This window comes from Rhinolophus sinicus, chromosome 8 (assembly GCF_057876585.1).
Source record: "Rhinolophus sinicus isolate RSI-liver-muscle chromosome 8, RSI-T2T, whole genome shotgun sequence".
Taxonomy (NCBI): Eukaryota; Metazoa; Chordata; class Mammalia; order Chiroptera; family Rhinolophidae; genus Rhinolophus; species Rhinolophus sinicus.
The window spans coordinates 62559123-62576155 of NC_142508.1; the positions used below are offsets into that span (position 1 = coordinate 62559123).

Below are 17033 nucleotides of genomic sequence, written 5' to 3' on the forward strand. Positions count from 1 at the left end.
GTAGGTGGTCTTTTCCTTCGCACTTAGGGCTAGAAAGATGTCCCCCACACCCTCGACCCTCCTTCTCGAAAAGAGTGGGAAAAAGAGGGCCCAGAGCAGCAGCTCCTCCACCCTCTGCACCGATTTGAAATCTCTAAGTTCTCTGTAAATAGGTAAGAGCGCTGTGGAACTGACATTGGGGGCGGGCTGCTCAGTCAGGTCTGGAGGGGCACTTGTCTCCTCACCCTTAAGCTTTATAGGTTGCTTTCTTTCATATGACGTGCGTAAAGACACCCTTTGGAGCTCGGTTTCCAGTAGGCCAAGCAGAATGAAGTGCTATGGGTGCAGTTTCCACAGTGGAGGGCCAGAGCTGCAATTGTTCCCAATGGAGAATATTTTTCAAGCCCCTTCATTCGTAAAAAGAAGGGGGCCCATGGAAGACACAGATATGAGATGCAGAGCATAAGCAAGCAGCTGTTACCATAGCAACAGACATATTAGACACTGCAGGTTCCTGAAAGCTGTCTGATAAGGTATTATTAAATGAAGCCTCCTCAAAACACTCTCCATTTACAACTGAACGGAAAGACATTGTGTAGAAAGTAATCTATTTCCATTTATCAGGGTGGAATTTACTTTTAGAGGGACTGAAACCCAATTCAAACCAGATCCTAAGACCTTGGACCCAGACAGCAAAAAATATTTACCAGAATTTATAGCTTTAGCTACCATAGACACACCCTATGTTTGCCAGGAATGGTCCATTGTGGATTTTTGCCAGCTTTTCCTATTTTGCAGCCCCCGGCGGCTAACTCTGTCAAACCATTGGGCAAGGAAGAAGACTCTCTCCAGTCACTCTGTTCATCCTAGCCAGTCAGGGACAACGCCGACGTAACTTTCTCCTGTTGGAGGATGTGCGTTGGCCATTCCTTAATGATACTGTTTAGAAAACGGAGCTGTGATTTGAGGGGCATTTCTCAACATGCTGTTTTCAGATTTTCCTGCCCCAGTTGGCCAGGAACAAACAGATTTATAGTCAGAAAGCCTAACCAATACTTACTTCCCCATAGTCAATTTTTTAATAAGATTACCATAAAATACCCTGGGGGCATGATTTTGACCACAAGGTTCATTATAATCACTTAGTTGTGAAACAAATGCAAATTCTGTTTTAACACCAAACTTTTCAGAGGAAGGATGTGGCATCTGTTTTGATGCATCAGGGCAGCAACCCAGATGTGTCCTCAAGCAGGATTCTGGGTTCACCTTAAGGTACGGCCACAAATTCTCCCAGAGCCCAGGCTGCTCATCTTTTCCACTGAACTTAAGGATCTAGGTGGAAATGCTCCATTTAGCTCAATGCAAACCATCCTCATAACTTGAAAACCAATTCAATTCTGACAGCCAGGCAATAACTCCATCTTCTCATGCAGAGACAGTACCAACGTCAGCCTCACACACACCTTTAAGAGTTAAAACCCTTGTGTAACAACGTTTCCTACAACTTCAACTTTATTTCTGAATCCATTAACTTTGTTTCTAGCAAATGGACTTTCTATAATCAGCACATTCCCCACAATTTACACACTTTTCAGAAACGTCTAGAAAGCATCTCCATTGCCGGCTGTGCGACAATGAGGTGCACAGGGGATTCTGTACAAGGTGCCAAGAACAGCCCCTATCGGGAGCATGTTTCTCCTACAGAATCAGGGTATCAGGGATTCTTCTAGGCAAGGTTTATCAGCCTGGTTCCATGGGTGAATTTTAGGGTATCCCTGTGCTCCCTGGCACTGCACAATTTTCCATATGCATACTACTCAATGGAGGTCTTAACGGTGGTTGTCAGACTTTACACACAATAACCTAGGAAAGCTCCTGAATCTTTTTCATCAGTCTCCATGAAGGTTGAGAGTCACCGCTTTGAGAAGGTGCTAGTGAGTGAGTAACACCCGAAATATCTCAGGGATTGGTACCCAAGCAATCAAAGCACTAACATCCGCCCTTAAAGACTGTTGGTTAATAAGAAGATTCACAATGACCACCAGACTCACTACTTGAAATGTTACCGCTGTCACTAAATATTACTGTTGTTCTAAAAATGTGACAAACAATGGATATTTGAAATATAATTTATACTCTAGTCCTTAGAGATGTATAAAAGAAACCATACAGATTACTGGAGGCCCCCATCCTAGACCAGATTTACATTAAACAGGAAAAATAATCACCTCAGCAAAAGGAAAATGTAGCTAGGTATTGAAAATGCTTCTCTCCCCACATCTCCTTCTGTACCTTTAGGCTCCCATGGATCCAGGCCATCAGTGGGAAGTGTGATGAGGCCTCAGAAAATCCCCCTTGTTATTTCCAAATAAGGCTGGTAAAAATGCCAAGGAAACCTGTAACACCTACAGAAAGCCACCCATGCAAAGAAGGTTTCCACTTACAGAGAAACTTTCAACAATGTTCACCAGTCTATTTGAAAATACCCATGGAAAGTGAATTTATACTTGAAAGAACTCTGAAATGAAACTCATGCTAGGTCACCTTTGCGTTGCCCACTGGGGGCTACAGTTCTCTTGATGCACCATCAAGGATATGTTCCTCACGACTAAATGTCACAACGTTATTTGTTAATTTTGCATAACCAAAGGGAATGGGAAATGCCTAGAGGTTATGTCTGTGACCCACACGTTGTACCATGGAATTCTGAACAGACTACCTCTCTGGGAATCTTCACACGAAAAGGCAATCAAATTAACTTCTCATCATTCCACCGTTGAAATAAGTTGGAGACGTATTTTTCTTTGGTTGTTTTTCCTCTAGTGATCAGGAAAGGGCTTTCAGCGCAGCCCCAGTACAGACAGAAAGTAGGACATTAGTGTTACTTGTGGTACTTTGTAAAGTTTTACAATTAGATTTAAATGTTTATAATGAACCTTCTGGGCCACGTTTATAGAAGCCACTTAAAGCCACACTTTCAAAACCTGCAGGTATAGCACCCTGCATGCAGTCAGGTTCTAAATGCAAAGCCCTCGTTCAAGAATCAATACGTGTTTTCCAACTGACCATTTTCCTGCTCTGAGAATAAAAGTGTCCACTCGAGAGACGCCCACGTTACAGGGCTACACTCCTAGAGGTGCAAAATGTGGGATCACTTCTCAACTCCGCCTCACAAGTGACATCAAGTCAGTTAACTTCTCTGAGCCTCTTTCCTCAGCTGTTAATGTAAATGTGTCCGATTCTTGTGAGGATGAAATGTGAGAGCAGACCATGACCTGCACAGTAAAGGTTTTGAGAATCTGAATAACAGTCTCTTCACATAAAAGGTGAGCTGCTCTAGGCCTCTGCATTCCTCAGGGAGAGGATGACGAGGGATGAGAATCGTACAGATCCAGCTCTTTGGGCCACAGTCGTGCCAAGGCTAAGGCAGGCACAGTAGGCCAGAAGTCACAGGACCAGGCCCACGTGTGACATTTCCCGCTCTGCACTGGCTCTACACTGGCCTTGTCGTCCCACACCATGGTATCCTGTCCATGTTACTGCCGCGCTGTTGACCCCGGGGAAGGAAGAGCCCCCGGGCCCTGCTGCTGGCTCTTACCGTCATAATGAGCTTGTCCACGCAGTCGGGCGCCACGCTGTGCAGGTGTGTGAGGTGCAGCTGCAGGTGGGTCTTGTTGCTGAGCATGTCCTGGCACAGCGGGCAGCGCAGGAGGGGCTGCACGGAATGCTGCGTCATGGCGTGTACCCGCAGCCGGTTCACGTCCGCGCTGCTGTACTTGCAGTAGGGACACTGGTACATCTGTGGGGGACACACCCAGCCCTCTGGCTGAATCTGCAGTTCCCACCAGCGACAGTGCCCGCCCCAAGCCCGCCCGTCTGTCTGCCCATGAGCTCAGTCCCCACCGATACCTGAAACGCTCCCCCGCCCCCAGCAGCAGGCCCCTCCCCGCCTCACCTGCTCCGCTTTGGTTTCCTCTGATGTTTTTGGTCTCTTCGAAGAGAGAGGCGACTCCGAGCTACCTGGGAAGGAGATGCGTTTGGAGGTTGCAGGAGAATCTGTCAGCTCCTTTTCTGCTTGGCTGGACGATGCTGGAGGAAAAAGCAGAAGATGCAGTACAGCAGCCAGACCAGGCCGGCTCCCACAGGGCGCGTGTTGGGTGACAGTCAACAGTCATTTATCGCACAGGATTTTCTTGAAACACCAAAATTCAAACAGGATAAGCATCCGGACCAACTTATTGAGCATGTTGGAAAAAAAGCAAGTGTTTCTTCCCCCCTCCCCCACCAGCTCCCCATGAATTTTCTGTCACTACTTTAACAACTGAACACTAAGAAAGAAAAGTAAAGAAATGGACTCTAAGGCTGAGCTGGATTGAGCTAAACTCCGTCTAGTCTGACCTCCCCACATCAAGACACAATCCACTGGCTTGTGGGAGGCATGAGAGCTGAAGGTGGGGGGCGGAAGGGAGTCTCACCAGTGGCTTCACCAACCACTAGTCAATTTGACTGCCAGACACACTCTGTTTTCATAGATGTGATAAACTGTGTGCCCCAACTTTACTGTCCAGCTCTTGGAATCACAGCACAGTACATTGCAGAAGACGTGATAAATGTGACCTGAGAAAGGTTCACACAGATACCTGCATACAAATGACTTTGAGTTTAGCAACTTGCTTTTGGGGAAGAGTTTGGGAATTGAAGAGTAGAACGAGGCAGGGCATGAATCTAACTTATAACCTTTCAAAGCTCCAGACACAAAAGTTTACTCAGAGTGAATGATATGCGGGAATGTTTCCTATCTGTTTGCCCAAACCATGCCCTTTGCATCCCACTTCACCAAAAAAACCCAAAACACTAATTAATGAGGAGTCACATGACTACAGTAGCAAACAGTGGATACGGAAGTTGGTGGAAGTTCTCTGAAGCGTGCAAAGGGAGCTGGAAGATTTGGATGAGAAAGCAGCCAGGCTCAGGGTTTAACCAGGACAGAGCAGGCCTCCTCCAGCATAAAAAACTCCCAACATGGTTGGATTCAGTCATTCCCAAACCTGCTCAGTATTTAGGATTGGCTCTCTCACTTGTTTTGGATGTGGGACTCCATTTTTTTAGAATTTCGCTAAAAGTGGTAAGAAATAAAAAAATCCTGAAGATGGTAGAGAGAAAATTTATACCCACTGCCCTCACTGAAAAATAATTTGACTTAGCATTAAGGTCACTGGTTTAGAAAGCTTAATTTTTACTCTTTGGCCAAACTGCTTTCTGTCTCATCCAGTCTAGTGACCTGGCTCACGTTTCCACTTTACACTCAGCTTTGAAATTGGTCCTGATGTGAATACTAAGATGCTGTCATTATAGATGTGTGCTTTAATAAACAAGTTTAAGAAATCAATTTTATTCATTAAAATTATAAGGCCACAAAATAATTTTGGAAAAAAAATTGCCAAACGCAGGAAATGTTCCAGGAAGTCGATGCTCTTCCCTGAATGCACATCTCGTGACCTTTAACCCCAGTATCTTGGTAACCTGGTCTACATAAGTTTGTAGGACATCTATTATTTAAAAAGTACAAGGACAAGCATATTACACACAGACCTCTCCTCCTCCCAACACATACATTCATAACAGTACTTTAATCTGTCTCGAATCGACTTCAAACCCATTTTGCTCTTAATGGGAGTTATTCATTTTCACTTGAAAGGTAATACATGACGGCTGGATATTTAATGTGATGGACTGGCTGCCGATTAACTAGGTGCTGTAACGTTCTAGACCGGTTCCCCCATGGCCCACTTCCCATCTCCTGGCCGCCCGCAGACCTGATCCTGTGGAGCCTTGTGTCCCAGGGGTTCGACCTCACGGTGTGATGGCGGCCTGCCTGAACACTCCCATGAAAGGAGTCGTTAACTAAGGTTTCAGGGACTTAAGTTTCCCCTGTCCCCCGCAGGTTCCTTATTCTCCATCAGTTTTTCATTTTTGCTAACTGGTTATCTTCTATGTGTTAGTTCTTCAAACGCATTCTAAAGATGGGGTGGGTAGCGGCATTCATTAGCTGGTACTTTGGATACTTGTTTCTCACAGCCATCCCTTCTCCTTTCCTATTTCCACCTCCAACCTGCAGGCACTGGGCCAGGCTCAGGGCTATAGCGAGGAAAGTGTGATCTTTGCTCCTCCTCCCGTGAGAGGCAAACCAAGACACAGATTCTATTCCGGACACCCACCCCTATCTTTTTGTTAGTCCGCCTGACCTGAAACAACACTTGCTTTTACAGGACCATGACACTAACCTTGTAAACCTGCCTGCGGCCCCCCTTTAGAATGATTGTCAGTCATGCACTTGCTCGACAGTGTGAATGAATGGGCACCGAGGCTGCCACCACCCAACTCATCTCACTCACTCGGAGCTGAAAAGCACACAGTGTAACCCGGCGCGGCATTAGCTTCCTCACAGGACCAAAGAGTCCATCCTCTTCCTTCAATGCTGAACACAAGATGAATTGTGATGAGGTTGCAGAGGTGAGAATTCTGGTTTCAGAATCCACTATTCTTCCCCCCGGCATGGAGAGGGGAACTTTTATTACTTTTTTTTCTTTTTTTGAAACTCAAAACTGCTCTGGAATTCTAAAGCTTCCTTTGTGAGCTCGAGCTAAGGAGTCCTTATAAAGTGTTTTTTTTAAAAAAATAAAATCACTCCCTCATTTCTCTTTCTCCCCAGTAACACAACAGCCCTGCTACATAACATGAAATACTACATCCACGGGTATAAAAAATTCTGGGGTTCATCTCCTGCCCACCCAGGACAACATGCATTTTTATTAGATTGGATCTATCTAGAAGTGGACATTAGTCACCTGCAGTTTACCAGCTCCTTCTCTTAACTAGGCTGACAGGCCCCCTCCTAGCTTGACCTCAGACATTAAGACGTCAATCCCCATCAAGCCACGATACCTAAGTCTTTCTACAGTTTCTCTAGCCAGGCACACAGTTGTGTGAGTTCTCCATTAGCATGCTGGATGCAGGTTGAATCTAGGCCTCAGTCTCAGGTTTCCTCAAGCTTCTTCTCTCTGAACAACTTCAGAAGGGCCCAAGTCTCAAAATCAATTCCTACTTGAATTCCATCACTAGCACACATTGTAGACATAAGTAAATGAGGCTGTACAAACACCAAGAGAGAAAAAGCAGTGGTTTTCTGCTTTGAAGACTTTTCTAAACTTTGACTTCAATTCTGGCAGAGAGGTCACAGTCTAGAAAACATTAAAAAAAATCAATTACTGATCACTTTAAGGACCCTACGACATCACGTTAGTGAAATGGAAATAGATGCACTCCTGAGGCAAGACATAGTTTAAACAGTACCTGGAACCTTTCGTTTATACTGACAACAAAAATGCAAACAACTTGAAGGATGACTACCCATGGTGGTTTTCACAATAACGAGAAAATGAACTAGAAACAATGTAGGTCTCGTACAACAGGGCCTGGTTAAGTAAATAATGCTACAGCCACTCTGTTGGGTATTAGACTACATTAACAATGACAGCTATGAAACTATATGGTAAAGTCCTTAAGAAGGTTAATCGGAAAAAAATAAGATAAAATGTGCATCATACCATAGAACAGCTATATATATATTTAAAAGAAAGACTAGAAGAAAATGATTGTTGTATGTAGCTGATGGCATCATAGACCATTTCCCCATTTTCTAAGTTTGTCATGTAGTTCTATTATTTTTAATATTATAATTAAATAGTTCAACATTTAAATTGAACTGTCCACGAAAAGGTTGATATTTAGATCCATACTGTGCAAAACATCAGGTGGTATTTTTTACTTTGCTGGTTGAAGCATTTCTTCCTCATTTTGGCCGCAATGTCCTATGAAAATATGTGTTAAATCCCAATGAATCTTCCACAGACAACACGCTGGGATCCTGGCACTTCAAAGAGGATAAAAATGTGGCAAGGAATCATGTTGAATGATGAACTATAGATTACATCCTCTGTAAAGCTGGGCGAATGGGATATTGTGACAACGGAATGCTGGGTCAAACCCTTACCGAAACCGGATAGGATGTGACCTGTGGATTCCTTGCCATGCAAACTTTATAAGGAGTGAAGAAACATTTACTCGCCTTGTCAGGAGTTACGGTTGTCCTGTCCAACTCACTGAAGAGGCACAGAAAGGACGGGCTTATCCCTGCTATGGAGCACAAAAAACTCAAACTTGGCTTTCTGGGCTGAAAGCCACCATATCCCCTTCAGCTGTGAGGGGCTGGCCACTGCAGCTGACAAAGACATACAGAGAAGCAGACCTGACTCATGACTCCATGGGTCTTCCAGATTCCTCTACATTCTAGGCAAAAGAATTTCATTGCAAAGGGAAACATAGTAATCAATGCATGGCTTCTTTAGGGGGGAAAATCACTTACGCATGCACACATCAAATTCCAGATATCCTTTGTTTTTAGCATATTTGGGGAGTGTTTAACCTCTAAAAATATTTATTTAAAAAGTTACCCCTCTTGACATACTCATTAGAGGGAATAGGAAAGAGAAGAGAGCCAATCTGAATTCATGCAGGTTTTATTTGCAATTTTCAAGACATGGTTTTATTATTCTCTAAGCACACAGAATAATTAAAACAAGACCAGTACAACTTCAGGTAGGAAGTGACTTACTTTAAAGAATAGTATAATTTAGGGGTCTTCTAAAGTGGCCAAGTATGGTAGAAACACAGCCCCATGTAACTTCACCGGATAAAACCACTCTTCCTAGAATGAATTCTCGCCCAATTCCAATTCTCACTAACCCATTAACATCCAAGGCACTGAAAACTTGGGAGTTGTACTGGCAATGCCATAGCATGCCAGTGGACCTAATGCCAACACAGGCCTCCTTTCTCATCTAGTGACACAGTCTGGACAATTGTGAAGCCAGGTAAGACACGGGATTGCTGCCTCAAGAAAAAAGAAACCTGAGGAAAATTTGGAAATGAAGAAGAAATGGAATCTTAAGGTACCCAGTTTTGGGCTTTCTCTAATCATTAGCCGAGACATTGGCTGTCCTCCAAAACCAAAAGTATTGGTAGAAATCCTTTCTGTTTCATGAGCGAAATTCGTCGTCTCCTCACTCAACACACACAAGGTCTCCTGTGAGGAGGTCCTGGGCATGAGCTGAGCTGTCCACGTTGCTGGGAAGTCTCCGCTGCATTTCCTCTTCATGGTAGAGTAGCACGTGGATATAGTGCTCACCAAAGTGCTGACCCTCTTCCTTTTGGGGGCCCCGGGGTGAGCCCACTGAGGGTCTGGGATGCTGCCTGACACAATTCTTGTGGGGAGGCCAAAGGCAGCCTCCACCCCCACTTCTCAACCATCAGACTCTTAGCTAAAGTACCACTGACAGCCCCTCCATCTAAACTTCCATCTCCCAAACCAGCAACATAATGGAGGAGCCAATTAAATGATTATTAATTCATGCTACTTTCCGTAAGCCTTGTGTTCCGTAAACCAGCTTGCCACCTGCCCCAGAAATTTACAGCAATCTTTTATCTATCGCCATTGACTAAGGAGAAAAAAATTCACACAACTCCATACTCAGTGTTAGAGTTGGGATAACTATACCCAGCACCCTAGACACAGAAGCTTCACTAGATCTGAAAATGGTCCTTCAGCTCCTAACAATCAAGAAACGAAAGGGGCAATGTGCTCTTTCTATGGCCCTTCTCCCTCAGCTTCTCACCCTTCCTCGTCCTCCTTCTGGACAGCAAAATGCATCGTTTTCAGAGGGTAGCCTGTGCTTCTGGACTTTGTGATCTCCATGCGGTCGTTGAAAGTGGAGCTGCCGTTGGCATTTGCTTGTTATTCCCTCCCCAGAGCAGAGGCTAGGATTTCATATGTGCGTCTCCTGTGGAGCTACTGAATTTGATAAGTGGCCAGAAATCTGGCTAAATTCTCTTTCTCCCCTAATACAGAGAACAGCAGTTCCTTTAAAGCAGGGGTGTCCAAACTGCGGCCTGTGGGCCAACTGCGGCTCGCAATCCATTGTTAATTGGCCTGCAGCAAATTCCAAAAATATATTTAGTTTACTTAAATAAACCAGGTGAGGCAATACGTACTTCACCTTGAGAGAGTGGCCCGGCTGTTTGTGTATTTTACTGCATATGGCCCTTGGTGAAAACCGTTGAAAAAAGTTTGGACACCCCTGCTTTAAAGGGTCTGCTCTGCTGCCAACTTGGTCTGTAAACAAGCAGGGTCTCCTTCTGCCTCCAACCAAGTACTTGAAGATGTTTCAAGGAGGAGTCCAGGAACTTGTGTGAAGCGGAGGTGTGCAGGGTACACCCAGCCGGGGTGGTCTTCACGCCCTGGCTAACACGAAGCCAGGGCTTCTCCCTTCCCAGCAAGGTGTGGAATCTGCCTCAAAGTCCAGACAGTCAGGTAAAGAACCTTCTATTCAAAACAGAGTCCCATTCTCAGTACCCGCAAGCTAAGCTGCTCCTGTATGTCTCCAGAAAGCATTCTAAAGAACTACAACCACCTACTCAGAAAGTAGAAGAATATGCCTAGACAGACAGAGCACAACATACAGGTCTCATCAACTTATCAGACACGTCTCTCTGTTTCCAGAAAGGATTTCAAAGAAAATGGAGTTATGCTACAGAGGACGGCCATTGGTCCTCCGGGACTGGCTGATTGTTTTTTTCCTCCAATTCAAATGTGACTCGACAGGCCAGCATTTCAAAACTTCAGAAGCTCTTGGGTGTTATTACTTGTTTTTTGCTTTTTATTTGGAAGTAATTATAGATTCGCAGGAAGTTGCAAGAGTAATGCAGAAAGGTGCCGTGTCCCCTTCGCTCAGGTGTGACTTTATCAGCAGCGTTTAGATAAAGATGTCTAGGCCTTTGATCACCCTTCATGGTGACCTTATTTCTCTCGCCAAACCTCTCTCCTGCTCCGTCCTACTATCCAGCATTACGTCTGCCAAGACTCAGGACCTGTGCATCTTCTAGGTGCTTTTCCAGTCTTGTAGGAGAGCTCTGTACCTCTTCTCACCCAGCAGGGGCTCAGGGCTTGCCATCCAGTTAAAGGAGAACTAGGTCTCCACACTTCATGCGTGTCACTGAGAGGTCACAGCCCTGAGATGACCTCACTCAAACTGGAGTGTGGTCAGAAATCCCCCGGAGGGTTTGTTAAAACAGATCATCGGACCCACTCCGGAGAATAGGTCTGATTAAGAGAATTTGCATTTCTAGTGAGTTCCCAGGTGAGGCTGATGGTCCAAGAACCACACTTTGAGAAGCACTGTCAGAGCCAAAGCTTTCTGTAACTGGTAGGAACCTTAGCACTTTGTGGTTGGGCTAGAATTAAATGAGGGGCCCAGCCAGTGCGGGTGGATCTTCCAGTCCCCTTTTGAATGATTCTTGCCAACAGGATCTACAGGATCTACACTCAGGGAGAAAAGCCCGGCGGCCTGGTCCCAAAACTACAAGTTTTTCCCCTCAGACCAAAGATTAAACATGGCTGTCCCTTAGCAGGACACAGCTGCATTTTCAAAGAAATCCAGAAGGAATAACCGCCATGTGTTCTACCAGCAGGGCAATCCAGAATAATGACAAACTGCCTTGCTTATGGAAATCCTGATCTTTCCACATGTCCTAGAGAACCTCTGCGAAAAGAGGACAAATACCACTGGGTGCTTTCCGCTTTGCAGAAGGAGAAGCATCTTTTCAGTGCTGGCTTCCCAGGCCTTGGCACCTGCAGACCACACCTGCCCAGGGCCCCCTTCGCTTCAGCCCTAGGAAGGATGCCGAGATGCACACCAGCCCCTGTGTGCACAAGGCCACAGTCTGGGAACAGGGGATCACACCACGCTGTGCGGCCTCTGCTTTCCCAGGATGCAGCCTCAAGGTGGAGTGGCGGGCCCATGCTGAGTGGTGGCTCCAGTTGCCTGCTCTGCATCTTTGAGGAGAAAACAGTGCTAAGCCCTACACCAGAGGCATCAATCGTTGCACTAATTCCTTGTTGAAATAGGCAAAAGGCTGCTTACCCACACTGATTTGAGCTACCAAAGGGTCATCCCACAATTCAATTTCAAGATACCTTGCTCCCTCTGGGTCAGGTTTGTGAATGAACCACCTATCAAAACAGCCAACAGCCACCTCCTCTTTTAGACCAACATTGGCTGACGGTCTATTCAATAAATTCTAGACATTGGGCTGCCATCATGAGCCCAGCTTGTGCCAGGAGCTGGGGACCAAAGGGACTTGATATCCCTTTGAGGTATGAAGTCAGCTGGACTGCCTTGGGTCTCATCAGTTCCCCCAAAATGTCCTGTCCTCCCCCCGCACAGAGAGCCTCCTGCACTGTGCAGACACCATCTGCAGCTGTGATCACAGTGTTCTGTGAGGATGGTGGCCATGGTCGGGGACTACACCAGGGTCTGCATTATCACTCTGTCCTCTGGCTTAATTACAGGATTAAGATGACCATGAACTTGGAGAAAACCAGAACGGGCAGGACCTTAGAGACACTTGAACTGACAGAAGAAAAAGTCTAGAGGTACAAGATGTAGGTCAACACAAGGGAACATGTGGGTCATTCTGGGACCAGGCCGAAGTTAATTAACAGAAGCTCATCTAGTACCCACGGAATCAAACATTAATTAGGGTAGTTAGGGTCTCTGAGCCCTAACACAGCACAGACTCCCAGAGATTGGAATATAACAATGCTCTTCCAGTTTTTTCTTCCTTCCAAGCCTATCTTCCCAAATTTATACAGTGAAACTGAACTTATGAAAATAAACACATACGTAAAATCTAGGTCCAGCATGGTGACAAGACACAAAGAGCCCTGGGCTTAACTTTTCAGTACCTTTAGCAAATCAACTTTCCTCACGCTCCCCCATGGACTTCTTTGTGCTTGTCCAGGTTTGACAGGGGTGTGTGAGAATCGGTATTTGGGTAAAAAAAGATCTCACTCAGGTCCCTGTAAGGCTGGAAAATGGGAGTGATTCTCCACTTTCTCCTGTACGTTTAAAGGAACCAAGACCAGAAATGTTTCCTCTTGGAATTTTGTACTGTCCAGAGACAGGGAAACCCCTCACTGAGCCACATTCATGTCCGCGTTTCTCAGTGTCCACGGAGCCCCCACACTCAGGTTGCTCAAAGCCCTCCCTGGGCCTAGGACAAATGCTCTGTGTGACAGGGTGGGACGTGCTCTCATGCACCTTTGGGGACACCTCAAGGACTGATGGTTTCACGTGTTGTTCTCCTGTGGCCACGTTCTCTGTACAAAAGCACAGTCTCCTGGCTGAGTCACAAAGCACAGTGGTTTGCAGTGCTGCCACAACCTGATCCAGATCCCGGCTGCGTGACCTCAGGCATTTTACTCGACCACACCGAGCTTTCAGTTTCCTCGTCTATCAATGGGAGAACAGTCTCTGCTCACAGGGTTTCTGTGAGGCTAGCAAAAAAGATCAGGCGTATTAAATCTACCACAGAGTCCAGCGCAGGATGAGAGCTCTAACATTTGTTGCTATGGTTTCATTTTTGGAAGTATCTCTGGGAAATAATATGGGTCAACGTGTGGCCATAGAACCACAGCGTGCAGGGAGAGGCCTGGTTTTAAAGATAAGCACAGACAACCTTGATTTGCCTTCTCCATAGATCAACATGGAACCGTCTTACTAACCCACGGGCTTGAGGTCTAAAAAGCAGAACGTAGAATAACGTGGACTCGAAAGTGTTTATTTTACCAACAGATTGTGGATGACCATTCTAACAGTATTAAGCACTTGCTAGGTGCTGGAGATTACAAAAATGGATGAATGAGGGGATGGGCAGAGATGAACAGGCAGAGCACAGAGGATTTTAGGGCAGTGAAAACACTGTACGATACTATAATGATGGATACATGTCATTACACATTTGTCCAAACCCACAGAATGTACACCACCACGAGTGAACTCTAAGGTAAACTATGGAATGTAGGTGATTATGATCTGCCAATGTAATTTCATCATTGGTTAAAAACAAACAAACAAAAACAACAACTACCATTCTGGTGAGTGATGTTGATAATGGGGGAAGCTATGCATGTGTTGTGGCCAAAGATAATGGGCAATCTCTACCTCCCTCTAAATTTTGTTGTAAACCTAAAACTGCTCCAAAAGAAAAGTCTTGTTAAAAAACAAAAATGAATGAATTAATGAATGAATGCGACATAGTCCTGACCATAAAGAGCTGAGAATTCTGTTTGACAGCTAGAGAAACAAGATTTTCAACTTTTCTCCGATCTTCTTATAATAAGAGAAAATTACCATGTTATATACTCTTTAGCTCTATAATCTGGGGAACATATCCTTGACCCAGAAGGCAAATTAGGGTTTCATCACAAATCCGACACCCAGGAGTTCCCATTGATGAGTCCTAGTTCTCTGGCCGTTACAACAGAGATAAAGTTGGACCCAGGAAGAATGTGAGTGGCTAACAAAAGTGCTCTGATATTCCATGAGAAAGGTACCATGGCATTTTTAAGAAAATCATGACCATGATTTTAATAACAGAGGTACTTCCCCGCATCAGTACAAAACCTAAAACACGAAAAAGCCAGAAAGATGAACATGACCCCTTTCCAAGAACAATATGTAAATTTACAAGGTATTTTTCTATAGTGATGAAAAATGATTTGCTCCTTAACCTATATTTTCATGGTCCTTTATCTATACACCTTGATGATAATTCTCATGACGCTGCGAGGTAGTTAGGTAATGACATACTAGGCCCCTCCTAACAAGTGCGTTCCTGACTTTTTTGCATATCCTGTATCTGCCTTAGACATATGCTCAAAAAGTGTTTGCTCAGTTGATGTGGTCCCTATCTTTCTTATGACTTACCATATAAATTCTCAAAGCCAAAGCCTCTGAATTACTGGAATTCAGGCGAGTGCAGATACGTACCACACCCTATATCTATTTTTGCTTCCCAACATAAAAATAGTTCAAATGGTTTGTTTTCAATTGTGAGACAGAATTCTGCCTGCAGTGACTTTAAGCAGCCAAGTTATACTGAAAGTGGCCTGGACAAAAGAAAAAAAAAAGGTGGGAAGTGGAGGTGGGGGAGGGGTACAAGTGGACTCTGGAAAAGCTGACATAGCTGCACAATTCCCATCTGTGTGCAAAAATGTAAAACCAAAAACAGTTTCCGTTGGCAAGAACAGGAACCACAAAGGGGCCATGCAAGCCGGGCTCCCAGCATTCCCTCACATGCACCCTACTGCAAAAGCAAATTTACTTTTGGGTGAGGTGGAAAATGGAACGAAGTGCCAGAAGGACATAGAATTCGGCCAAAATGATTTTTGCAGAGGCGTGGTGGTGGTGAATGGCCTGGCTTCCAGCCAATGACGGGGCTGGGACATGGGCAGCCACTCAAAGGCACCCACCATGAGTCTCCAAGGATTTCTCCATGGATGTCTGCATCACACTGAGCTCTGACAACAGTGTGATGGTTCCCAGTGACCCAGGACTACCATGTTTCCCCGAAAATAAGACCTAGCCGGACCATCAGCTCTAACGCGTGTTTTGGAGCAAAAATTAATATAAGACCTGGTCTTATTTTACTGTAATATAACACCGGGTCTTATACTAATTTTTGCTCCAAAAGACGCATTAGAGCTGATGGTCCGGCTAGGTCTTATTTTGGGGGAAACACAGTAGGCAAGAGAACGGGGTGCTCTGATGCCCCACCAAGAAAGGCGGGCTTGGTACTATCCTACCTTCATGGAAAGAGCCCCAGGGGCCAACTGAAACTCTGCCCAGGCTTCTGACCCACCTATCTCTACTAGCCATAACTAAGGGAAATCCTTCAGTTACCAGCATTCTGACTTTAGAAACTCATACTCTCCAAGATTCTACACTACCGTATAACTGTCCCTCCTCTAATTCTATTTTTAAGGTGTTCCGGGAACCGCAAGAAACCACTTAGACCAACCTGCCATTTTAAAGATCTGGAGACTGAGGTCCAGAGACCTAAGGTCAAGCTGCTAATCTTAATGGCAGTGAGGTCTCGAGCCCTGGTCTTCTGACACCGAGTAGCCCAATGCTTTTCCTAACACACAACACTTCCTCTCAGCACATACTGTTTTTTGTCTTTATGGACTCCATTTGTAAGAAAGGGTTTTTGTAGTCCCCTTCCATTCTCTGTCTCTGTCACAGATTGCATTTCGGGCACTAAGTTCCCCATACAATGGCATCTCTATTTATACAAAGCTGTAAACAACAGGGAGAATAGGGGGAGGGCTGGTAATAGATTTCCACCAGGATGTGCCTGACCTGCTCTTTTTCAACCTCAGTAATTAGAAAGGCAGTGGGTCTGTGGGAATTATTCATACACAGTGAGAAAGGCACACTATACATTTATGTTAAACATGTCAAATCCGATTGAAATCATGCCTGCCAGCACCGTATTCCATAAACACACTTTCCCTCACAGTCGCCCAGCCCGTGCCAGCCCATTAATACCTCCTTTAATAGCAATCTTCCGCAGATTCAAATCAGGGACGCTCCACTGCACTAATTGCTCTGTGCTAGGTGAGCATCATGGATTTAAAAAAATTATTAAAATAAAATCCCTTCAGGCCATTCCCCTAGAAAAACAACACTCAAACTATAGTTCCAACTCAAAATTTTACAAATCTATAAACATGGACATTACTGAGGGGTTTCTGAAGCATTATCATGGGGTTTGTTTAAGTTGGGCTATCCCACCCCCACCATCCACCTTCTGTTTTGTTTTGTTTTTTAAAGCACCAACACCCCCTGGTCATCTTGTCTCAAATTAGCTTAACTAGACCCCACTTAATGCTCTGTGGCTGGAAACCATGGCGGCTACAGGATTTAAATAACCATCTTGCTATGATTCTTTGCCAAGAGTTCAATTTTTTCCCCTAATTATTGGTGATAAAGCATCCCATTAATTGTATATCACTTAATTTATAGCAATTAATGATTGATTGGACAATCACAGCATTAATTATTGTTCAGTTGCTGACACTGGGGGCTCTTCAA

The 17033-nt window shown here is 44.9% G+C and overlaps 1 protein-coding gene across 4 annotated transcripts in view; it reads right to left on the bottom strand.

The window, feature by feature from the left end:
- Positions 1-17033, bottom strand: part of ZFHX3 (zinc finger homeobox 3) — a 245170-nt gene that overhangs the window by 23741 nt on the left and 204396 nt on the right. For all 4 annotated transcript variants that reach the window (XM_088800271.1, XM_074314649.2, XM_074314652.2 and 1 more), the window contains 2 exons: positions 3935-4068; positions 3578-3778 (listed from right to left, as the gene is read on the bottom strand). In XM_088800271.1, coding sequence (XP_088656397.1) covers positions 3578-3778; positions 3935-4068 — 335 coding nt within the window. The remainder of the gene's footprint in view (positions 1-3577; positions 3779-3934; positions 4069-17033) is intronic.